At 41.7% G+C, this 24,850-nt stretch overlaps 1 protein-coding gene across 1 annotated transcript in view; it reads left to right on the forward strand.

Moving 5' to 3' along the window:
• CUL3 (cullin 3) overlaps positions 1-24,275 on the forward strand; it is a 50,996-nt gene extending 26,721 nt beyond the window's left edge. Inside the window, exons 4-16 of the mRNA XM_009897588.2 lie at positions 5,048-5,208; positions 6,536-6,650; positions 7,797-8,025; positions 10,909-11,054; positions 13,870-14,046; positions 14,995-15,165; positions 15,977-16,084; positions 17,076-17,200; positions 17,498-17,594; positions 18,577-18,711; positions 21,355-21,541; positions 22,624-22,769; positions 23,976-24,275. Coding sequence (XP_009895890.1) covers positions 5,048-5,208; positions 6,536-6,650; positions 7,797-8,025; positions 10,909-11,054; positions 13,870-14,046; positions 14,995-15,165; positions 15,977-16,084; positions 17,076-17,200; positions 17,498-17,594; positions 18,577-18,711; positions 21,355-21,541; positions 22,624-22,769; positions 23,976-24,107 — 1,929 coding nt within the window. The 3' untranslated portion in view covers positions 24,108-24,275. The remainder of the gene's footprint in view (positions 1-5,047; positions 5,209-6,535; positions 6,651-7,796; positions 8,026-10,908; positions 11,055-13,869; positions 14,047-14,994; positions 15,166-15,976; positions 16,085-17,075; positions 17,201-17,497; positions 17,595-18,576; positions 18,712-21,354; positions 21,542-22,623; positions 22,770-23,975) is intronic.
• The last annotated feature ends 575 nt before the right edge of the window (positions 24,276-24,850 follow it).

Consider the following 24,850-nt stretch of genomic DNA (forward strand, 5'->3'; position numbering starts at 1 on the left):
CAGTGTTGTCAGATGCTCTTAAGTTCAATAAATCTTTGATGGCTTGAACAGTGTCTGAGAAACTGGCTTAGCTGTCCTGTTTTAGTGTATTGAGCAGTATATAGAGGACCAGGAAGTCCCCTTGTTGAGGAAGGATTACATAGAATCAATAAGGTTGGAAAAGACCTCAAAGATCATCAAGTCCAATCTGTCACCCAAGACCTCCTGACTACTAAACCATGGCACCAAGTGCCACGTCCACTCCCCTCTTGAACACCTCCAGGGATGGTGACTCCACCTCCTTCCTGAGCAGCTGATTCCAATAGCTAACAACTCTCTCTGTGAAGAACTTTCTCCTCACCTCAAGCCTCAACTTCCCCTGGTGTAGCTTGAGACTGTGTCCTCTTGTTCTGGTGCTGGTTGCCTGGGAGAAGAGACCAACCGCCTCCTGGCCACAACCTCCCTTCAGGTAGTTGTAGACAGCAGTAAGGCCTCCCCTGAGCCTTCTCTTCTCCAGGCTAAACAACCCCAGCTCCCTCAGCCTCTCTTCATAGGGCTTGTGCTCAAGGCCTCTCCCCAGCCTTGTTGCCCTTCTCTGGATGTGTTCAAGAGTCTCAATGTCCTTAAATTGAGGGGCCCAGAACTGGACACAGTACTCCAGGTGTGCCCTAACCGGTGCTGAGTACAGGGGCACAAGGACTTCCCTGCTCCTGCTTGCCACACCATTCCTGCTACAGGCCAGGATGCCACTGGCCTTCTTAGCCATGTTTCAGCTAGCTCTTTTGGAGTGAGATAAGATCTGTTTCCTAAGTAGTTTTTTTGTGCCTTGACTCCTGTGGGATACTTGCAAGTGCTGTTAGAACGGCCTTATCTTTTCCACCAAAACACCAGACCTGCAGCATCCCTGCAAGTGCAAATTTAACTTCATTGGGTCATGCTTTAGATTCAGAACAGAATAATAAAGAAATTTGAATATCTCTGGAATGTGTAGTCTTTCATGTGCTGTTTGACAGTTCCTAATTATTTCAAGTGGGCGTTCAGCTGATGCTTCCACTTGACTAATTATTTCCCTCCCATAGGCTTTTTTTCCCTGTACTGAAATGAGACAGGAAAAAACAGAAAAGACTCATTTATAGTAATACATGTTCATGGTATTGTGGTAAAAACATAATACATTCTTTATTTCAAAGTGCTTATGTAAACTTCAGGAGCCCTGATGTTGGTTCAACATCTATAATGTAACATGGGTTTTGTGCCTACTTTACTAGATCTAATGCAAGGAGCTGGGACAACTGGCAGAGTGGGTCATTTGTCATTAGAAATTTGATGACTTAATTAGGCTGCTGGAGAGCTGATTTGCAGCCTTTTGGACTTAAAGAGGCCCATCAGAAAGAGGGGGACAGACTTTTTATCAGGACCTGGTGTGTCCGGACAAGGGGTGATGGTTTTAAACTAAAGCAGGAGATACAGACAAGATGCAAGGAAGTCTTTTTACACTGAGGGTGGTAGAACTGAGGGTGGTGCCCAGACTGGACAGCGAGGTGGTAGGTGCCCCATCCCTGGAAATGTTCCAGGTCAGGTTGAATGGGACTATGAGCAACTTGCACTAGTGGAACATGTCCCTGCTGACTGCAGGGGTTTGGGCTTTAAAGCTTTAAAGATCCTGTCCAACATGAAACATTCTAAGATGATTCTATATAATGATTATGAAGTACAAGCTATGGGTTAAAATGGGACTAGTCTTCCAGATTTACAGTTTTAACTTTGTCACTGGGATGTCCTGTGAAGTCCAGCATCATTCAGTTCATTGGAAAATGACCCAGAGCAGAAAACTTTTAGTCATGAGTATGTGTTCATTCAAAATGTTTGGTTAAAACTGCTGATACTATGAAATCACAGAATAGAAGAGACTTGAAAGATCATCCAGTACTAACCCCTCTGCCATGGGCAGAGGTATCTCCTACTTGACCAGATTGCTCAAGGTCCTCTCCAACCCATTTTTGAACCCTTGCAGTCGTAGAGCCTCCACAACTTCTTTGGGCAGCCTGGAATGTTTGAAGCCATTGCCCCTCGTTTCATTACTACATGCCTTGTAACAAGTCCCTCTCCAGCTATCCTGTAAGCCGCCTTCATATCCTGGGAGTGTAGCAGGAGATCTCTCCAGAGCCTTCCCTTCTCCGGGTGGTACAACCCCAGCTCTCAGCCTGTCTTCATAAGAGAGGTGCTTCAGCCATCGGCTCATCTTTGTGGCCTCCTTTAGATGTGAAAAGATCCAAATCTCTTTCCTCTGTTTAGTTTGCCACTTATAAAATTAAATCCTTTTTTTAGAAAGGTCTATACTTTGATTTTGTGCATTGTTCTGATGCTTAATGGCTAGGTCACTGGCTGTTTGAGATTTCTGACAGGACTTCATTTTACCAGCAGAACCTCTTCCACAAGACGCTTGTCAAACTTGCCTTGTAGTTGCAGTTCACAAGAGTGTATTACTTTGTCTCTTGGGTCATGGTTGCCTTCTGGTTGGTTTCATGTCTGTTACATAATGCCCTTCTAGCATGAGGTTTTGTAACCTGAAATTGCACAATAAAGGTAAACCTAACTTTTCTGAGGTAGTCTGGTTTCCCCAAGTGAATTTCAGGTTTGCTTTGCAGTACATGTACATTTCCCTAGCTCTCCTGTTTCACGTGGGCTGCAGTGCTCTGCACCAGAAGGGATGTGATACCCTGTGTGAATTCACAGCACCGGCTGCAGCCAGCAGCAAGGTGCCGAAGCAGTGAAGTCACGTCTTAAACTGCGTCTTCACTAAGGCAAGTTGTGTACTAGGACGTGGTGAAGTAGTGAAGTAACATGCTGTGTTTGGGCAGGTCTGGAAGGCAGTCTTGCTTATGGCTGCAGCATAGGGGCTGTGTTCAGCTGTGGTGTGTAACAGAAGCAGTGTAGGTGCAGTGGTTGGATCTTCTCTTCAAGCTACATGAGTATTATGAGCATTTTTGGAACATCTTCTGGAAACTGGGCTAAACTGGATTCTGTGGCACTCCTCTTTCTGGTTAAAGCAGCTTCAGGTATGCAAGTGCAATGGTCACAGCCCTGGCTGCATCATAGGCATGCTAGCAGTGCAAGTTAGACACTGTCAGAAGTGACAATGACTCTTGGAATGCCACTGTGTATTTTGCAGAGGGCAGATCCTTCTCTTCGCATTTGTGCCATACAGAAAGTTGGGGATCTTGCTTCAGGCCAGCACCAACAGATCAGCTATGTGAGTTTAGACCTCAGGGTGTGTGACTGTCATCGGTCATGACTTATGCGCAAGGTAGTAGGTATAAGTGGTATTTTTATTTTCAGACCTGGGATCAAAGACACTAGCTGCATGCATCGTCCAGGTCATGCCTCCATGCAGAGATGGGCAAAATGCGGCTGGTGGTGTTTTACAGTAGATCACTTGCTTTAGCCGTGATCAGAATGATTCTGCAGTGTAAGCAGTGCTGTAGTTTGTGAATAATTGCTGTCTGACACTCCACCCTAGTCTTCTGAAAGTTCCTCTTACCTTTAAGCACCTGCTGCGCTTCCCTGTGGGAAGTGATTACTGTTTGGCAGCATGTAGGCTTGTCAGTCAAACCTGTTCCAGATAGGGCTTCCTGCCTCGAAGTAAACTTCTTTCTTTTTGTGTTTTCTTTTTCAAAGTCTGGGAGGGCTTTCAGTAGAAGTGATCTGTTACAAAGTGTGAGCAAATCAGCAGTGTCAGAAACATTAGTGCTGCTGCTCTAATTTGGGTTTGGTCGCATGGTTTGGCTCAGTAAAGAGTCATTGCTGTAACACCAACAAATGTTTCCAGAGCTACAATTTCATTTCATAATGGCAGTATTTAGCACTGCCACAAGAGAAGCTCTGCACATGAGTCATGGCCATGGCTTTACTCCATTTTGATACCCTGCTGCCTGGGCTTCAAAGACCTCAATATTCTTTGGAAATAACTTAAAGAGAAAAGAAGATATCTATTATATACCATAAAAGACACTGCTTTTAAATTCTTTCTTCTCTTTGGAAGTGTATTTTAAGCTTGTCTTACTTCAGAATCACATTTAATACTGGGTATTAAGTGAATACAATAATTTTCTGTCTGCTAGTAACTATTGTTTTCCTTTTCTAGAGAGTTGCGAAGTTGGGAGAGAGGAACAGAAAAGGGGAGACAAATTTTTGGAGCATTTCTGCGGGTAGCAGTAAGAAACGCGGGGTGTCTGCTCAGCAGTGTCTCAGTCAACTCTGTGTGATGGTGTTTGAGCTGTACATCCTTGGAATACTCATCTGAGGATCAGCCTTGACTTGTGAACATGGGTAGTGGAGGGCTAGTTGAGGAGCTTGATTGAGAATTCAAACCCATATTGAAACCTAAAGCTGATTCTTCTGTCGTCCTCATCTTTATTTTTTTTGGTGGGGGGGAGAGGTGCACGTGTGATTCTAATAGAGCATAAGCAGATGTAAAGATTACTTGCTTAAGTTGATTGAAAGTGAATTTTTTGGGTTGTGGGCCATCAGGAGGCCTGCACAATGTTGTAATTTCAATCTACAAATGTTTTGGTTGTAGCTATTCTCATTTGGGCTGAGCTTGCTCTGCTGTTCATCCAAGGAGATGCTATTTCAGGACGTTTCTCTGAGGTGGAACTGGTTGACTAAAAAGAGTGGGAGGAAGATGAGATGGGGGAAAACCAAATTGATTTCTCTTAAAGAACAAAAAAGAGGTGGATGGAAGGGGGTTGAGTAGATAAGCAAAACCTTTTTCAGATGGTGCCGTGAATGCTGTCAGTATTTGGAGATTCCCCAGACTGAAAAGTGGCAGGGCTGTAGATGTGTCCTGGCATGCTTTAGTCATAAATGGGCTCACACTCCTAAGTAAAGGTTATGTAAATAAAGCATTGGAAGACGGGACTGAGTTTTGAGGGTATTGAGACTTTTTCTTTACGGAGTGAGGAGAGATTATTTCTGTACAGTGAAAACCTGACCTGTCTCTTGCAGTTTTGACTAGCACGTGCGTACTGAGTGTAATGTTGTCTGGCTGTGTGTGCCTTTGTTGTAGGATCGTGTGTATGTGCAGCAGAACAATGTGGAGAACGTCTACAATTTGGGCTTGATTATTTTCCGAGACCAAGTTGTCCGCTACGGCTGTATCAGGGATCACCTGCGGCAGACTCTGCTGGATATGATTGCGAGAGAGAGGAAAGGAGAGGTTGTAGACAGGTAAGATGCTCGTGACTGGCTTGGTAACAGGATCTGTCAGCTACGAGTGAACCGAGCACGTACGAAACTGGTGATTTTGGGCTGCATTTCTGATCACAAGGAGAATGTATCCATACTTCTTTGTACAGGAAGGTTTGCCATAATGGTAAATAGGGAATCTCATTAATATTTTTTCATACTTGTCTTGTGGGGTTTTTTAATACAACTTTTGTTAAACCTATCTGTTGCATTTGGTTATAAAGTAGCATTTTGACAATCCTCTGCCTCTTTCTCCCTTGTATTTGCTCTGTGCCAAGAGTTGTTTTCTCCTGCCTGTTTTTTTAGTAGTATTATTTTTTAAGCTTTTAAATTCTCTTTTCCTTCCTCATGTTTTTGACCCAGTTGTTTCTTGCTAGTTCAGTTGCATCTCTGAGCTTTTAATCTGCTCCTTGTGTTCTCTAGCTGGTTTAATAGCTGTGGAGCTTTGTGCCACAGACTGCAGATTCTGCAGCTGAAGCCACTTCAGATTTGCCAGTTTTCTTGTGCTTCTCCAGTTTCAGAGCAGCTGTTGGGTGTGGAGATACTAATTTGGCTGCAATTCTGTGGCTGAGATTGCCCAACATACAAGTTATGAAGAGAAAGATAGTCCCTCGCCACAGCTGTGTATTGTCCCCTGCTGCCACATAGGGGACTTTTTCCTGGATGCAGTTCTTTTGTGTTTAGAGCTTGATATGCCTCTGTGCCTACCCAAATCCATTTTCATTTTGTGTTGTTATTTTTTCTTTAAAAACACACAAAAGCCCAAACCCCAATCGACCATCTGAAAAAATCCAGCTTTGCAAAGCAGCTTCCCTCTGTGCAGCTGATTTGAACTGCTCAGTTCCAACTTACATGTGCAGTTCCCAGTTCTACTTCAAGTAGTACTTCTGGTTATTTTCTTGTATGTTGAAATACTCCAAATTTTGAGACCTGCTTCCCTGACACTATCTTAAAAATAGGAGAATCCAAGAGTCATACAATGGTCTGGGTTGGAAGGAACCTCCAAAGGTCATTTAGTCTGACTCCCCCTGCAGTAAGCAGGGCATCCTCAGCTAGATCAGGTTGCCCAGAGCCCTGTTGAGCCTCACTTTGAATATTGAATAAACACTGACAGCTCCTTCATTTAGAACAAAGCTAAACAATTTTGCTCTTGTAATTTTTGCACCAAACAGATGGAAGACTTACAATATAAAGGAAATCCTATGACTGTATTTATGCTGATACTCTGCTCTGAATTGTTGTTGTTGTTCTGCTGTGTCTCCCAAAGCATGTAGATTTCTCAAGTTGTTAACAACTTACTTTTTGGCAGAGGCGCAATAAGAAATGCTTGCCAGATGTTAATGATTCTAGGTCTTGAAGGAAGATCAGTCTATGAGGAGGACTTTGAGGCTCCGTTTTTGGAGATGTCTGCAGAATTTTTTCAGGTACAGCAACGTTGTAATACTCATGTTTGGAAAGTTGTAACCAGGTGGAATTGTGAGAATTGGCGGTGCGTTGTGATTGCTGCTTATTTGCCGAGTCTGTCCCTCTCTGTCAAAGGAATAAGGAAAATCACTCTATTTGGGGGAAATTTTACACAAATACCATAACTTAAAGATAACTTTGAGCTGTGTTTTCCAGTAGTATGTAAAGTCATCATCCTGCTCATCTTGTGTCTGCTTTGAGCTATTTCATACACCTTACTCTGCGTTTAAGCCACCGTCTGTTTGTAGCACGCATGGTTCGAACTGTTCCAAGCTGGGAATGGAAATGGGAGGCTTCTGTCAGACTACCTTTGAGGAAACAGTTTCCTTCATGGTCTCTGCATTTATGAGTTATTTGGTAATAAAATGAAGCAACTCCAGGAATTAAGTGCATCCAAGTGGTAATCTAGTTATTGGTCAGCCACTGAATAATACATTTGAAATATGTCCTGAGGTTTTTGTGAGCTAGCTCCAGTGTAATGGTGGTTGAGTGTAATGCTCACCTAGTATTGAAAATGGATAGAAATTACAAAAGTAGTTTAAAAGATAAGATCATTTGTCAGTCTCCCATTTCTTCAGCAGTATCAACTGTCTGTCATACCCTCTTAGAGCTGCCTTTAAAAAAAGGTAAATTACAAAGTCTTTTCTCAAAAGACTCTGCTTACCAGCATGGATAAAACCAGTTTGACATCATAATATGCTTAGTTAGCATTGTCACTAACAAGAATAGTGATAACTGGTGATCCTCACAATTCATAAATGTGCCATAAACTGGTGTTGGAAAGGAATTCTTGCCTCTTCCCATCCTTTCATTTGCTTTGCACCCATGGCTAAAACTTGCAGTTGGTAACTGGAAGCTAGGTTGGATGGCTTTGATGTGAAAAATACCAGGTTAATACTTGATGTGCCAACTTGTATATGTAGCACACTTAGTGTAATGGTGTCATTGTTTTGTCTTAAGCATGTATGTAAATCTTGGGGGTATAATGATCTCATTTAGCTGTGCTGGATTTGACTTGAACTTGCTTATAAATGCTGATCTAACAAATGTTTAACTTTTTCCCTTTTAAAAATAAACTCTAAAGTATTAATTTGTGTTGATTACAGATGGAAAGTCAGAAATTTTTAGCTGAAAACAGTGCTTCTGTATATATAAAGAAAGTAGAAGCTAGAATTAACGAAGAAATAGAACGGGTGATGCATTGTCTGGATAAATCCACCGAAGAACCAATTGTGAAGGTGGTTGAGAGGGAGCTTATTTCCAAACATATGAAAACTATAGTGGAAATGGAGAACTCTGGGCTAGTTCATATGCTGAAAAATGGGAAGACAGAAGGTAAGAGTGCATCATAGGAAGACAGAAATTGTTACAGTACTGCTTGTTATTTTTAAACGTTGGATAAGTCAACCTTAATGTTTGTGTTCCTGTGTAACTGTAAAAACACTGCAGTGGCACTGTTTTGCAAACATCTCAAAATGTGACTTCAGAGGATTTTAGAGGGCTCTTGAAACAGACCCTATACATATAACTTGCTCTATTTAGTACCAGATACAAGTAATTTTTCAGTAAGCCAATTCTCTCTTAAGAAAAGCACAATCCTGTTGTAGCAGTCCTTCTTACCTGCTTTCCAAGAGCCATTTTGTGACTTTCATTCCTCCAGTATGTAGCTGTCAAAATGCATCTTTTTTTTTTCTGGCCCACAGAGAGTTGATTCCATTCACTACCTACAGTGGTGGTGACCTGGAGTTTAACCCAGCTGCTGGCCAGTCTCTAATGGTGTTCCCCAGGGCTCCATGTTGGCACCAGTTCTCTTTAATATCTTCATCAATAGTCTGGGTGAGGGGATCAAGGGCATTCTCAGTAAATTTGGAGTGTTGATTTGCTGGACTGTAGGAAGGCTCTACAGAGGGACCTGGACAGTATGGATCCATGGGCCAAAAATAACTATGGGGTTCAACAATAATCCCCTGCAATGCTACAGGCTTGGGGAAGAGTGACTGGAAACTGCCTGGTGGAAAAGGACCTGGGGGTGTTAGTCAGCACTGGCCGAAGTTGAGCCAGTATCTGCCAAGGTGCCCAGAAGGCCACCAGCATCCTGGCCTCTATCAGGAATAGTGTGGCCAGCAGGACCAGGGCAGTAATTGTCCCCCTGTATTTAGCACTGGTGAGGCCACTCCTTGAATACTAATTCAGTCCTGGAGAGGGACCAGAGAAGGGCAATGAGTTTGATAAAGGGTTTGGAGAACAAGTCTTGTGAGGAGAAGCTGAGGCAACTGGGGTTTTCTAGTGTGGAAAAAGGGAAGCTTAGGGTAGAGCTGCTTGCCCTCTACAGCTCCCTGAAAGGAGGTGATAGCGAGGTGGGGGTCGGTCTCTTGTCCTTAGTAACAAGTGATAGGACAGGAGGGAATGGTTTCAAGTTGCACCAGGGAAAGTTTATTTGATTATCAGAAGAAGCTTTTTCACTGAAAGGATGGTTATTAAACACTGAAATAGCCTTCCCAGGGATGTGGTTGAATCCCCATCCCTGGAGGTGTTTAAAGGAGATGTGGTGCCAAGGGATGCGGTTTAGTACCAGACTTGGTAGAGTTAAATAATCATTGGACTCGGTGAGCTTAAAGATCTTTTCCAATCAAAACAGCTCTATGTAAAAGGTGCTGGTGTAAATGGCATTAGTAGAAGTATTGCAGGACCAAGGCTTGGCGAGAGGGCTTTGTTGCAGAAAGAAATGTTGGCTGGTTTTAAAGTACAAGAGGAAAGTATAAGAAAGTTGAAAAAGAAAGGCTTGGCTTGATGTGTTTTTTCCTAATAGAGGTTCATGTGGGACAGAATGACTGAATGAAAGATAGTGTGGAAAGAAATAGAGCATAAGTTTCCGACGCAGGGTACTGAAGGGAGTGATTGTAGTAGCTATATTTAGAACCTACGCTAAAGCCCTGAAAATGGGGAACAGCCTTGCTGCTTAGATTAATGGCCTTGGTTCCTTAAAGCAGCTTCACAATTACAAGGAGATAGAGTGACAAAGTGAGCAAATTTCTCTGCTGAAAGAGAATTACTGCATTGAAAAGGAAAGCGATGATACTATACTTAATGTTGGGTTTTTTCTTTAGCATCCAGTTAAGATAGCCTTCAGGCTGAGGGTACAAAGGATATTGAAGGGTATTGATATACACAGAAATTAGTTTAACCTTTACAGGCCTTGATTTGATTTAGTTAAATACTGAAGAGGAGATAGTTGCTGCATTGTGGAGATAAGATTTCACATAGATGGCCAAGGATGGATTCCTCTTTTGGAAAGCCATGTTTAACCCAAGCCACTTCTGATTTTAGATGGATGAAACAAGCCATGCAATTTTATAGTACTTCAAAAAATATGAATTAAACTACAGGTTTTCCTTTTAATACTGAAAGAAGAGTTCTCAGTGGTTTTGTAAGTGCTTTAATTTAGACTTTTAAAATAAGTTCTAATATTATGTTTGATTTTTGGTATGATAATCACAGAATGCCTTAGGGTGGAAAGGATATTTAATGGTCATCTTGTCCAACCCCCACTGCAGTGAGCAGGAACATCTCCAGCTAAATCAGGTTGCTCAGAGCCCTGCCCAACCTGACCTGGAATGTTTCCAGGGACGGGGCATCTAAAATCATTTCTGGGTAACCTGGGACAGTAAAAATTTTATTCCTTTTATCTGCACTAAATCATCCCTCTTTTAGGTTAAAGTCGTTATGCCTTGTTCTGTCACAACAGGCCCTGCTAAAAAATTTCTTACAGGGCCCTTTTGAGTACTGAAAGGCCACAATAAGGTCTGTGGTGCCTTCTTGTCTCCTGGCTGAACAATCCCAACTCTCTCAGGCCATCCTCAGAGCAGAGAAGTTCCAGCCCTCAGATCATTTTTGTGGGCCAAATCTTGGAAGTTACACTAAAAAATAAAATCCTACTGAAGTTTCAGTGCATTCTCCTTTAGCACAAGCCTGGGGTCAGCAGTAACAGATTCCATGCTTCAGACATCCCAAAGTAATTGGACACAATCTTTGTTTTAATGTTGTGGCTGCCGCAGTCAGCTTGTTGTCAGAAGTGAAGGAAAGGGGACACCAAAAGATGCTAGGCCCTGAGCTGTTATGGGATGTGCTTTGTGGCTGAACTTTTACTGTTGTCTTCTGCTCTGAGATGAATGAGTTACTAACAGACTGTCCTGTAAAATATCTCCTCCTTGTTTCCAGACCTTGCTTGCATGTACAAATTGTTCAGCCGTGTGCCAAATGGTCTGAAGACAATGTGTGAGTGCATGAGCTCATACCTGAGAGAGCAAGGCAAAGCACTAGTGTCAGAAGAAGGAGAAGGAAAGAATCCAGTTGACTACATTCAGGTAGTTATAATATTTAACTTTCTTTTCTCCCACTTTGCCCACGTTCCCCAGAATAGTGGTTAGCTGTGTGATTGACAAGGTAACTGTAATACTGATTCAAAAGGGATTCTTACTCATCAGCTACACTTCTGTTTTTTCTCTTGTATTGAGATACATTTTCTGTGTTTTTAGATATGTTTAGAACTCTTCATTTACCTGATCTTGAAAAATGCATGCTCAGTTTTTGACTTCCTCAAGCTGGGTATCAAATTGCTGGGGACTTTCTGAATTATCCTCAATGACATTTGCCTCCAGAGTGAGTTGCCCATCTGCTGGCAAATAGCTTTATAGTGCCTATTCTATATAGTTTTATGTAATGTTAGCTGTCAGGCTTTAATAAGACAAAGACAGCCTGACAGAATTCCATGGCAAGATTAAATATGACTGAGAGGTGAAGGTGTTTATAAATCACAACAAGTTAGTTGCTTCATTCTCAGACTTCCTGAGAAACAGAATACTTGGGTGTGTTAGATGTGTTTTCTTCTCCGTTTCTACCAAGCACTGTGTGCCATTCATTAGTGTATCACTATCAGAAAACATGCTTCAGGACTGATTGTCATCTTTCCTCTCCCTTTGTCACTTGAGAAGATGGTTTGAATTTGCACATAATCTTCAGAATTCATCGAAGTTTAAGGAAATACTTTTTTAGTTGGGAGATGTTTTTATACTTCATGTGAAAATGTGTATTTATTTAAACATTAAGGTTGTTAAATGTGTGATTCAGGTCCTTGTGCATGGTCTCTTTTGTGAGCAGCATTTAATGCTGAGTATCTGTTCTCATCTCTCCTGCTTTGTTTCAAATCAATAACCTTGCTAGAACTTTTTACTACTGAAAGGAGCCACTTGAGTATAAAACCATTTTTAATGGGATTCTTGATTTTCTGGCAATGCTGAAGCAAACTTCTTAGCAAGCTTGGACAGGAACCACCTGTCCAAGGATTGTTAACAAGAAGAGAAATGACCTTTGAAATTTAGTAGACTTAAGGAATAAAAGCTGTTAGGTTTTCTGTGGTAGTATGATTTAAAACTAAAATGCAAGGAAAATTATGTGGAAAATAAGTATCTGGATTCCTTCAACGTAATTTTCACTCTTCTTTAAACCCTGAGGGACCTAAAGAGGTGTTGTGAAAAAGCTAGCTGGTAAGGAGTTAAAAACTCAGTTTTAAAGATGCTCATGATGTTTCCTGCTGCAAAGGTGAACAGTATCATGAAGCTGAAGAAGAGGCATGCTGCAAGTACTCTGGCAGAGCTCATCCTCTCAGCCCATTAGTATGTAGCCCAACCATCTCCTAAAGATGTCTGAGGCAAGAAGGGGTTGATACTTGGTTGCCACTGGTTAATCCTCCTCCTCCTCCACTGACACAATGGAAGAAGAGAAAAATACCTGTGAATTGAGGAACCATCTCGCTCATCTCAGCAATGTACCTCTGAATCTTTCAAGGACTTGAATAGCAGTAAGAAGATACACAAGATACCATCAAGAAATTTCATCATAGTCCAGCACTGCCCCTGCAACATGACCACCAAAACCCCAACTATAATTGTTGAGATGATTGCAAAAGTATTTCCAGGGGATTAGGCTGAGAAGTTCTTACACTAATTGGAACTGCTGTTGTAATTGAAGGTGCTAACAGTTTCTCCTGTTGGACACCCAGTTGTTCAGATGGTGTATTCCAGGGTGAGGACACATGAACTAACCTTGGTAAACAGAGACACAGTGGGATTTACTTTGAATTTAATATTTCTAATGAGCTTTAGTTAGCCTAAAGACTATTCCATTGAATGAGATGTTTAGTACCTAAGAAACATCACTACTCCTTCTTTGAGTAATTCCTGCATAGCTTCTTTAAGTAACCACATAGAAATAATTTCTTAAGAATTTAAGATCATTTAACCTGAGCAGTTTTTGTGGGCAGCCACTATCCATGATAAGTTCAACTCCAGTATGAAACTTTCTTCCCCAGTCAAATGCTGTTGTAGTCATGTCTAAACCTTGTGTGTATCATATGTACTTAGCAAGGTGCTCAGGTGATTTTAAGATGCTTCCTCCTTCTGCACTCAGCTATTTTAATTCTGGGGGAAGATGGCGCAAACCCTAAAAGTTATGTTCAGAATCTGCTGATGTAGCTCAGAGAAAGTGTTTCACCTTGGGCCTGTGAACTTCACGCTGTGGTAACTGAAGAGCTTACATCTGGCTTCCTTATCTCAACAGTGACTCTTAAAGATCAGTACAAAACATGCAACTAAATACTGCAGAACATGTCCCTGGATTGAAATGAGGGGGGAAACCCCCCAAGATTAAGCCTGTTGTTGCAGTGTCTTTTCTCCTCAGATTTGTGTAGGGCTGCAGTTAAAGGGTGCTTAGCCTTATCTTCCCTATACCCTGTGTTTGTCATGGTGACTTTGGCAACCTTACTCAAAACACAGCTACAACAAATGGCTCCTTCAAGCTGTGGATTTAAAACTACACTAAACCAACCTGTTCAACAAGGGTGATTGAAAAGCTGTCTTAATCTCTGAGTAGCCTATTCTAGCAAACTGCACTGATGCTTGACACCAATATTTTAGCCAGTTTATCTGCAAATTGCTTCTGTAAGAGATCTGTGGCAGCTGTAAATGCTTAAAGATGGAAATGACATTTCAGACGCTCCCTAACAAAGCTGGACAGAGAGAGCTGTGCAGAATCTGTGACTGTAGATGTGGTTGTCTCTGACTTCATCTGTTATTACTGTTTTACAACTTCAAATCAGTGAAGCTTTTTTGCTTCTTTTTAAAGGGTTTACTGGATTTGAAGAGCAGGTTTGACCGCTTTCTGCAGGAATCTTTCAATAACGATCGACTCTTCAAGCAGACTATTGCGGGTGACTTCGAGTACTTCCTAAACCTCAACTCTAGGTCTCCAGAGTACCTCTCATTATTTATTGATGATAAGCTCAAAAAGGGAGTCAAGGGAGTAAGTATAAATTAAATAAGATCTCCTTGTATAAATTTACTTTGTAAGATGATGTGTGGCTCATCCCCCATCTCTGAAGCACTGTAACTGGATTACTTCTGGCAGATACTAGAAATGATTCTGAGCAGATTCTGAGGCTCCCTTCCTTCAAAATATTAAGTATAATTTCTTTAAATATATTCATAGTTTGGCAGCTGTTATCTATTATTAATATCTAATAATAGAGGTCTAATAATAGAGATCTAAAAATTAGCTAATAATTTTTCTTTTGTAAATTAGCTCACTTGAGTATGGAAAACTCTTCATCTTTGCTTCATTTTACTGCTTTTACATACCAGAGGACTATTACCATGTCTGTCTTACCTAGCTTAAGTACAACTGTTGCCTTCAGTATTAACTCACAGCTTCTTTCATGAAACCTTTCAAGGTACAGCACCTGAGACTGGGCAGGGTAGTTCAGCTGAGGCTTCTGTGGCTCTGAATAAAGCTGGTCATGATTCCCTGTGTCTTAGGCTAAAATTAAATTCTCTTTTGTTTATAAAGTGAAGTGATCATTTTATTTGTTGTGTCACTAGGCAGGCTTTGCAAAACAAATCTGAACATTTAAGGGTTTGATTCCAAGCTAAAATTTCATCCTCCTAATACTGATGAGCATCTGTGCTTTTATTGAGATACTGTAAAATTTATCCAGGAACTTTTCCCTATATTTATCCAGGCATTCTATGCATCCATTGTTGCCCTTGTCCCTAATGATTCTTTTCCCTCCGTTTTAGATGTGTTTATTTCTCTATTCCATTGAGTTTGTGCACTGTTTGTTTACTCTGTCATTCACACATTGGACCAGTTGAGTTAGCTTCTTTATAGTCTCCTGTTAGACCATATGGTTTCTTAGATTGTGTAAGACCCTTGTGCTGGAAGGTTGAAACTAGCGAATTGTTTCTTTTGCAGCTAACAGAGCAAGAAGTAGAAACTATATTGGATAAGGCAATGGTTTTATTTAGGTTTATGCAAGAGAAGGATGTTTTTGAACGCTATTACAAGCAGCACTTGGCAAGAAGGCTTCTCACAAACAAGAGTGTTTCAGATGACTCTGAGAAAAATATGATCTCTAAATTAAAGGTAAGATTGTATCTGCATGCTTCTTCATTTACTTTAGTAAATAGGATTTCTTCTGCATTTACATAAGGGATATATATAAATAATGTACATTTTGATTTGTGCTCTACAACTCCCTGAAAGGAGGTTAGAGCAAGGTGGGAGTCAGTCTCCCAAGGGAAAACTGCTACAAGAGGAAATGGCCTCAAGTTGTGTCAGGGGAGGTTTAGGCTGGACATGAGAAAAAATTTCTCCCCTGAAAAGGGGTTATCAAGGTCTGAAACAGGCAGCCCAGGGCAGTGGTGTAGTCACCATCTCTGGAGGGCTTTAAAAACTGTAGATATGGTGCTGAGGGATGTGGTTTAGTGGTGACCTGGCAATGCCGGGTTGAGAACTGGACCCGGTGACCTTAAGTATCTCTTCCAACCAAAGCACTTCTGTGCTTCTGTGAATCTGTTGTTGCTGTTAAATGCCTGTGTCTGACTCTCAAAAGGTCTAGCTATCCCTTTTTCTGATAAAAAGCACGTTTATTTCCCTTTACAGTATCTCTGGCAAGCTTGACATACTATTTTAAGATGAGATAGGAAACGGAAAACATTTAAAAATACAGTAACAGAGAAGAGAAAAGGACAGCAAGTTTGGGTATGTGTAGTTAGATGCTTGTATGAAATAGGAAACTTAGCTTTGAGCTCTGAAAGTAGTGGAAATGGGAATCCAGTAACCGAATGTACAGAAGTACCATTTTTTAATGAGGTTTCTAAACTAATTTGCAGTTCACGTGCAAGAGGCTTTGCTTTTGGGGTGCTGCACAATAAAATGTTTTGTGTCTTTTCAGACTGAATGTGGATGTCAGTTCACATCTAAACTGGAAGGAATGTTCAGGGACATGAGCATCTCAAACACGACGATGGATGAGTTCAGGCAGCATCTTCAGGCGACTGGGGTGAGTCTGCTTGTACAAACCTCAGACCTTTATCAGTCATAGAAGGTTTTAATTTGTGGGTATTTCTAGAAATGCAGAGGCTTGTTCCACAGTGCCAGTTGCATTCCATGAAATGCTGCTGACACCCTGTTGCGTCCCATTCCCTTGGCCGGGCTCTGCGGCAGGTCCGAGGGGTGGTTCTGCCCCGTGCGGCCAGCAGGGGGCGCCCGGACGCCGCCTTCTCGGTCCTGCGGGGCTTGCCTGCTCCTGCCTTTCCCCGGCCTGGCTGGGCCTGTCGCCTCCTACTCCTGCCCTGCCTGGCCAGCACCTGATGCAGCCTACTCCTGCCTGGCCCCAGCCTTGCCTGGCTGTGGCCACTCTTAAGTTACGATACCTAGTAAGGAATATGCCATGCTGGTAACCAGATGTTTAGCACCTCCTATCAGAGTTACCTAAAAGATGAGCACTTCACCTGTCAAGTCCTTCATAACCAGTGGCGCATATTTCTGGTCAGAGCTGTCTTTGGGGATCTAGTGGCAGGGCTGCACGTGTAAACTTGAGTTGCTGTTTACATTGCAGTCCAGAGGTACAAGCAGGAAAAGCTCCCTCTGGTTTAACAGTGTTTATTCTCTGCTTCCAGAGAATACATTCATAAACAGTTATGTTGAAACTGATAGGTTTAGCAGCCTTGCTTTATTGTGTCTTCTCAAAAACCTGTTTAGAAAGATTTGTTACATGGATTACCAGTTCTGTTCATGATCAGGCATTTCTTGGTTAAGAATTTATTCTGTTAATTTCTGTGCACTCCTAAGTGCCAGAGGGGAGTAATGTGGAGGATTTTTCCTGTACCCTGATAATGTGGAATTCATCTCTGTCTGGCTTTGTAAAAACAATGTTTCAAGATAAATGCCTTGTTTGCTTACTCTGTGAGAATTCTGCATGTTTTACACTGAGACAAATGAAATACAGTCCTGTTTTAAATTAGTGGATGTTTTCTTCCCCTTGTCCACAGGTCTCATTAGGTGGTGTTGATCTCACAGTGCGGGTCCTCACAACAGGTTACTGGCCTACTCAGTCAGCCACACCAAAGTGCAACATCCCTCCCGCCCCCCGGCATGCTTTTGAAATATTTAGAAGGTCTGTATAAATCCCTCAGATTTTGAGGTAGAAACTCTTTCAACTTACAGGTATATTTTACCATTAAAGATGTGTTAGCATGCTAATATGATTAGACATCAGGAAGAAGTTCATGCAGAAATTGGAGAATGCTGTAGTCACATTTTTAGCTTGAGATTTTCAAAGTACAAGTTAGAAATTTTGTGCCCTTACTGGCTATGAAAAGTCTCTTTAAAGCAGTTTAAATTCTTCAAAGCAGTTTCCTCTTAGACACAAAGCATGCTCTGTGTCTAAGCTTTTGATTCAATTGTATTGCAGATTTTATTTAGCCAAACACAGTGGGCGACAGCTGACACTCCAGCATCACATGGGCTCTGCAGATCTCAACGCCACGTTCTACGGCCCTGTTAAAAAGGTAATCTGCCAAAATTAGGAAAATACCTCATCTTTTTTCCAAAGGAAACCAACACACAAGTGTAGTAACTTAGGATTTTGTAAAACAAAAGCTTACCACTGGTAGTTGTACAGAATCCAGCATTGTGGGGGTTGGAAGGGACCTCTAGTCTGACCCGCTGATAAAGCAGGGTGACCCACAGCAGTTCACCCAGTACTGCATCATCCAGGTGGGTTCAGAAGCTCTCCAGAGAAGACAACTCTAAATAGTATAAGAATAAAGTGCATTCCATTGGCTTTAGAGTCTGATTCTTAGTTGGTGGCAGTTTTGATTATTTTCTTCTTTTTTCCTCCCCTCTAAATCTAATCTGAATCATCCCTTTCTTACCTTTATACAAAAGCATTTATTCAAACCTTGGAATCTTAGTAGGATTTATAGAAGTATAGTGCTTAATGTTCACATGTACATGAAAATAATTTCCTGGTGGTTTAAGACCAGTTCTAAAGTGCTAAGCTTAGAGGTAGTAATGGCTTGGGAAGATAGACGACAATGCAAAGTAAACCCAAGAGTTTTAACACAGTATTGATATGCAATTGTGAGGATGTTAAAATCGTGTTAGTGTAGGATAAATACATAGATTGGAGATAAAACTAAGAACCCTGAAGAATAAGAAAGTAGTAGAACAGGGAAGAGTGAGGTAGTGGAGTTTCCATCCTTGACTCTGTTTTCCTGAAGGCAGCCTTGAGCATCCTGCTCTAGCTGTTCTGGCTTTGAGTGGTGGCCAGCCCACTTGGTGGGACCTACAGAGCTGCCTCTACTCTGTCACCCTGCGATTCCAAGACAGCTACTGGAGAGATGTTCATGCCACAAGGCATATGCTTTTCTGTCAGATGTGTAGGCTGATCTCCGAGAGAATTATTTTACCATATAGCTTCTATCTTGCCAAGGTAAAATATTTTGCAGTGGAGAATCATCTAATAGTAGTTTTGTCCTTTTAAAATAGGAAGATGGCTCAGAGGTTGGCGTAGGAGGTGCCCAAGTAACTGGCTCAAACACGCGGAAGCACATATTGCAAGTCTCCACCTTCCAGATGACGATATTAATGCTCTTTAACAACAGAGAAAAATACACATTTGAGGTAAGGGTTGTGGTTTTCTTGCCAGGTTTCAATTAACTGCTTTAGGCACTTTCTTGTCCTCTTGAGTATACCTTTGAAGATAAGGTACCTCTCGTTTGAGCATGGGTCAGGCCAATCAATAGAGAAGACAGATCACAAGCAGTGCACCTTGGGAAGCAATCCTAGGGGATGAAATGATTTGGGAACAGAGGTTTTCAGAAAGGTTGAATTGAGTTTAGTGTGGTTTTTCCTGGGCCATAGAACTACAGAGGAGCTGAAGTTGGAAAGTGGCAGGTGGCTTCATTTCCTCATTTTATCTTTGAGCAACTGGATTTAGAGGCCAGAAGGTAAGAGAAGGGTTTGTATCCTGGCTTCTTAAACACTGAAGTGCTGAAATTGGCTGGTTGGAATGAGAATAGGATGAATCAGAGAACTTTCATCCTTCCTCTGAGATGGTGAGCCACAAAGGACAATGGTGAAGGTCCAGATGGATTCTTAGCAAGGAGACTAGAGGGCCATTACTGGGAGAGGTTAAAGTGGTCAGCTGATAAGATGATGGAGAAGGCTTTGGGAGTGGAGGAGGATCCTGTGCTATGAGGTTTGAGCATCATGGTGTGAATGGCAATTAACAGTTTTGGTTTAGATGTTGTCTTCTGTTTGAGCAAGCATTGGCAGCCACAAAAAGCAGTATGGGTGTAGTTTGAAGTAATGAATTGCAGATTTTCTTAGCTACCTTTGACTGTACTATGTTGAATAATAATTTGCCTTTTCATTTGGATTTTGTTTTCAACTTATTTGGCATAGTTCTAGCCTCTTCATAAATAATATTTCTTGGAAATGGTCTCAGTTGGGATTAAGGAAGGCAGGTTTGGTAAGAGGCTCTTAATGAACTACTCATATGTCAAAAAAGATATTTTAGAGCACAGGATGTCCTGTTTGTTGTGAAATCTACAGCAGGAGCATTGCAGCTTTGAGTACTTTCTCTGCAGAATACTTAAGGAGGAACAAAGAAATAAAGAAGATGACCTAGCTCAGTTTTTCTTGGTGTTGAAATGGGGCTGGGGGCTACCTTATTCCACAAAACTGTAGGCTTTGGAGTAGTGGTGTCTCAGCCATACAGGGCTAAATACTTTGCAGAGCAGTGACAAATACAGATTTTAGTACATGCTCTTGTTTATAGTTTGTTTTACTAAGGCCAGATGATAGAGAAATGTGTCCATGTGCTTTTAGGTTGTGTCTGTTCTGTGTATTTCTGGTTTGGGAGCTCTTAAACTCTTCTTTTGTGCCCTGTTGTATCTAAAGCTTTTAGACTTATTTGTTTGGTTTGGTTTCTCTGGTGAAGTGTGTGGGAGTTGTCTTTAACTTCATTCCACTCATAGGTTTTCATAAGCTTTCCTGGCTGAACTTAATCTTCGCTCATTGAGTATTGAACGCTATGATTAATTGCTGGGTGCTGGCCAACTGTTATTTCTCTGTCATATCAAACAAGTGCTTTTAGTGCAACACAGCATGAGAAATGATTGTGGGGTGAGCTTGTTTAAGCATCCAACTGTCTGATACATGAGTGCTCCTGCAGATTCCCAGCTAAGAAGTGCCCCTCACAGTTGAGCAGATTTTGCTGGTTTGCTTTGCATGCAGTGTGATTATTAATTTCAAACCTGACAACATCCTCATAATAATTCTGTGATTGAGAGAAAAGTGACATGATGATGCAAAAATCATGCCTAAGATGCTACAGAAATGTGAAGTTATTGAGTATCAAAATTCCTTCACAGAAATGTGTGGATTGATTGTACTACTAGAGAGTTTTATTTCTATGTGCAAAAGAACTGGTTGTCATGTGGGCCTCCCTTAATCTAGGGTGAATTGAAGAGGCAGGGTCTTAGAGAATCATAGAATGGTTTCAGTTGGAAGGGGCATTAAAGGTCATCTAGTTCCAACCCCAGTGGCACAGGCTGGGACACCTCCTACTAGACCAGCTTGTTCAAGGCCCAATCCAACCTGCCTTTGAACACTTCCAGCATTGGAGCCTTCTGTCCTTCTCTGGGCAGCATGTTCCAGTGCCTCCCCACCCTCATGAGGAAGAATTTCTTTCTAATACCTAACCTAAATCTTCCATTTTGAAGCCATTTCCCCTCATCCTGTCACTACATGCCTTTGTAGCAAGTCCCTCTCCAACTATCCTGTAGGCCCCCTTCAAATACTGCTTGAAGGTCTCCCCAGAGCCCACTCTTCCTCAGGCTGAACAATCTCAAGTCTCTCAGCCTGTCCTCATAAGAGATGCCCTAGCCCTCGGATCATCTTTGGCTGTCCTCTGACTCTTCCATTTGTAAAGAGTGCAAAAGCAGTTCTTGATCAAGAATAATCAGGAGCATTACAGATGTTCTCCATCACTGATTTAGAACTTGTTCTGTTCAGCAAATGCTGGAGAGTGACCAAATCCTTTCAGATGGTATTCATTCCTCTCTTTTAAGCTCATGGTGACTCTCTACTTGACAGAATTCCCTCTGCACAGACCCAGGTGGATCATTTTGCATAGTGTATACATGTCTTGAGACTCAGTTACCAAACTGATTCTTAATCTTGCAAGCCTCAGTGCTGTTTGCTAAATGTGGTCCTTATTTCTGCCACAGCCATCAACTAATAAAAGTCATTTTTCTTCAGGAAATTCAACAAGAAACTGATATCCCTGAAAGAGAGCTGGTTCGAGCCCTGCAGTCTCTGGCGTGTGGCAAACCAACACAACGTGTCCTCACGAAAGAGCCCAAGTCAAAAGAAATAGAGAATGGTCACATATTTACAGTGAACGATCAGTTCACGTCCAAACTACACAGAGTCAAGATTCAGACAGGTAAGGGAAGCTTATGGTCTGCTCTCTTGCAGCCCCCAAACTGCCTTACAGTGTCAAATGTAAAAGGAAAAGAGCAATACTTTGTTGTTGTTGATTTGTGGCATCAGAATGAAAGTTAAAATGCTGAAAGGGTGTGGAAGTCATAGCTAAGGGGTTTAGTGAACAAAATGTGTAATTATCTCTTAATGGCAAATGTTGAAGAAGAAACAAAATCAATTTCATCAGTACAATTAAAAATACTCCACTGATTGATTCAGAAATCAGAGAATTGCCTCAGAAGTTGCTGCACTGGTATGAAATAGTGATTTTAACCCTCTGATCAGGGCCCAAGGCACTTCCCTGTCATAACTGAAGCAAATTTTGTGACAACTCCTTGAGCTTTAGTGGAATTTTGCCTTTTCATTTCCACTCCCTACATGTCTTTGAATGGAGGATATGATTTGGGGTTCAAAATGGGTTTAAAGCAAATTTGATGCCCGTGATTTTGTTTCTGTCTTAGACTTGTGTGTGTCGCTTTAGAACTGAGAAATAATTGGGGGAGTGAAGGAGGGCAGAGGAAAGTGTTACAGCAGCGTGGGAGAAGGGCTTGGGTACAACAGGGAAAGGTGAAATGGTGAGAAAATTTAGACATAAGGGCAGAAATAAAGGATAAATAGAAGAGAAGAAAACACAGAGTATAATTGAGCTGGAGATGATAAAGGTGAGCACATTCTTCTAGGTTTTTAAGGCATTTAAAGTAAATTTTCAGTCCTCTTTCTATTTTAGTTAATGAATTATTTTCTGTATTAAAAAGGAAAGCATTTAGTGAGATCATGAGGGTGCCTGTAGCAGATTTGAGCACTGTTCAAGTTTTAACATAGCAATAATTAAATAACAGATTGGTACCTTGTCAGCTGCTATCAGTCTGCCAGAAAGTGCTAATATGTTCTTGTGGCTGCTTTTCAACCGAAAAAAACCCCAAAATAAAATCAAGTTTGGGAATGTCAAAACTCAGGAAAATAGAACTTGATGTCTAGGTGAAATAAATACTGAAGCTCACACTGACACAATGAAATTAACTCTAAATTTACTTCTCTTTTAAGTTGCTGCCAAACAAGGAGAATCTGATCCAGAAAGAAAAGAAACAAGACAGAAAGTAGATGATGACAGGAAACATGAGATAGAAGCTGCTATAGTTCGGATAATGAAATCTAGGAAGAAGATGCAACACAATGTGCTAGTAGCAGAGGTATGTTTGTACACAGCTCTCCTGTGGGCTCGAGTTTTCCTTTTGCCTTTCCTATTAATTTGTGGAAGTTAAACAAGTCTCCTGTTACTCTGAAAGACTGTTGAGAGGTGCTGTGTTAAATCCCTCCAGGATTATTTTCCTTGTGTATCTGAAGACATCTAAATCCTCAGCCTTCACTTTAGGATGTACTCGTGGATATACCCTGTTTTCCTCCTCCCTTTTAGTGCTCTTGTGATGTTACCAAATTCCTTGAAATAAGTGGGCAATAAACCCCACTGTACTTAAGATTATTTTTTCCTCTGATCTTCTTACTGACTGTTGTGTCCAGGTTTGAGAGCTCCCTGAGTCCTGCTGCTTTTAACTCCAAAGTTCTGACAACTTCAGCAGTAGCATGTATTTTCCATTCTCCCTGAGGGCTGTGAAATTGAAAGTATTCTCAGGTTATGACCGTGCTGGAGGGCATCCACAGTATCACAGTGTCACCAAGGTTGAAAGAGACCTCAAAGATCATTGAGTACAACCTGTCACCCAAGACCTCATGACTACTAAACCATGGCACCAAGTGCCACGTCCAATCCCCTCTTGAACACCTCCAGGGATGGGGACTCCACCACCTCCCTGGGCAGCACATCCCAATGACGAACGACTCGCTCGGTGAAGAACTTTCTCCTCACTTTGAGCCTAAACTTCCCCCTCATGCAGCTTGAGACTGTGTCCCCTTGAAGGACAGTGATGCTGGTGAGGGGTCTGGTGCACAAGGCTTGTGAGGAGCAGCTGAGGGCAGTGAGCTTGTTTACCCTGGAGAAAAGGAGGCTGAGGGGAGACCTTGTTGCTCTCTACTGTTCCTGAAAGGAGGTTGGAGCGATAAGGGGGTTGGTCTCTTCTCCCTGTTCACAAGTAATAGGACAGAAAATGGCCTCTGGTCATGCCAGGGGAGGTTTAGGTTGGATATTAGACAACACGTCTTTACTGAAGGGGTTGTGAAACACCTGAATAGTCTCCCAAGGGAGGTGGCTGAATCCCCATCCGTGGAGGTGTTTGAACATGGACGTGGTGCTGAGGGACACGGTTTAGCACCAGCCTTGGCGGTTAGCTAACCGCTGGCTTCAACGATCTCGAAGGTCTCGTTGAGCCCGAAGGGTTCTGTGATGCCGTACTTCGCGCTTGTGCTGTGGCCTCACCTTCCTGTTCTCTGGTCTGTTTTAGGTAACCCAGCAGCTGAAGGCTCGATTCTTACCAAGTCCCGTGGTTATTAAAAAGCGTATTGAAGGACTTATTGAGAGAGAGTACTTGGCACGAACACCGGAGGATCGCAAAGTGTACACTTACGTAGCATAAAATGCGTTCAGAAGGTTTGATTCCCCCTTGGACTGTACTCTTCGCATGAACTGGGAAGTTCTTTTAAATCATTAATATTATGACGACCATCTCTTCTATTAAATTACATGTTCTAGACCGGTCAGATCAAGCCTTTCACTCCTTTGGAGAGTTTTCAACATCCAAAAAAAAAAAAAAAAAAAAATCAAAAAAATTGATTGAGCTTCAGGCTTTCCAACGTTTACCCCCTGTAGACATCCTCCTTAACGATCCTCCGGGGAAATGTGAATGTGCCGCGTTTCGTTTTTCGATACTGTATGGAAACGGGAAAAGAAATAAAGCAACGACAACAAAGTATGAAATTTAGACAATGCAGCTCGTTTAAAGGAGAGGAAACAAAAAAAAAGAACTTAAAAAAAAAGGAGAAAAAAAAAAAAAAACAAACCCCACCCCAAACAACAAAACCCCACACAAATAAAATGGTTGGAATTAAAAGTTCCCCAGGTCTTCGGTGTTGATGTAAATGTGTGTCTGTAGTGTCGCTTAGCACTTCGCGCATTGTCCGAGTTGGGTTGCAAAGAAACCGCAACTGGTAAAGCAGAACTCCCCAGTTTACCTTCTGTTTGGGTTTTTTGTTTTTTTTTTTTTTTTTTAGCTCTGCTTCAAATGTTCCTTTCAACTGTTTAATTTAAATGTTTGGGAAATCTTTTTGAAGACCCGAGAAGACCGCTCGAGCATGTTTCACCCTTCCAGCCACACTCGCT

Source organism: Dryobates pubescens, chromosome 32 (assembly GCF_014839835.1).
Source record: "Dryobates pubescens isolate bDryPub1 chromosome 32, bDryPub1.pri, whole genome shotgun sequence".
NCBI lineage: Eukaryota > Metazoa > Chordata > Aves > Piciformes > Picidae > Dryobates > Dryobates pubescens.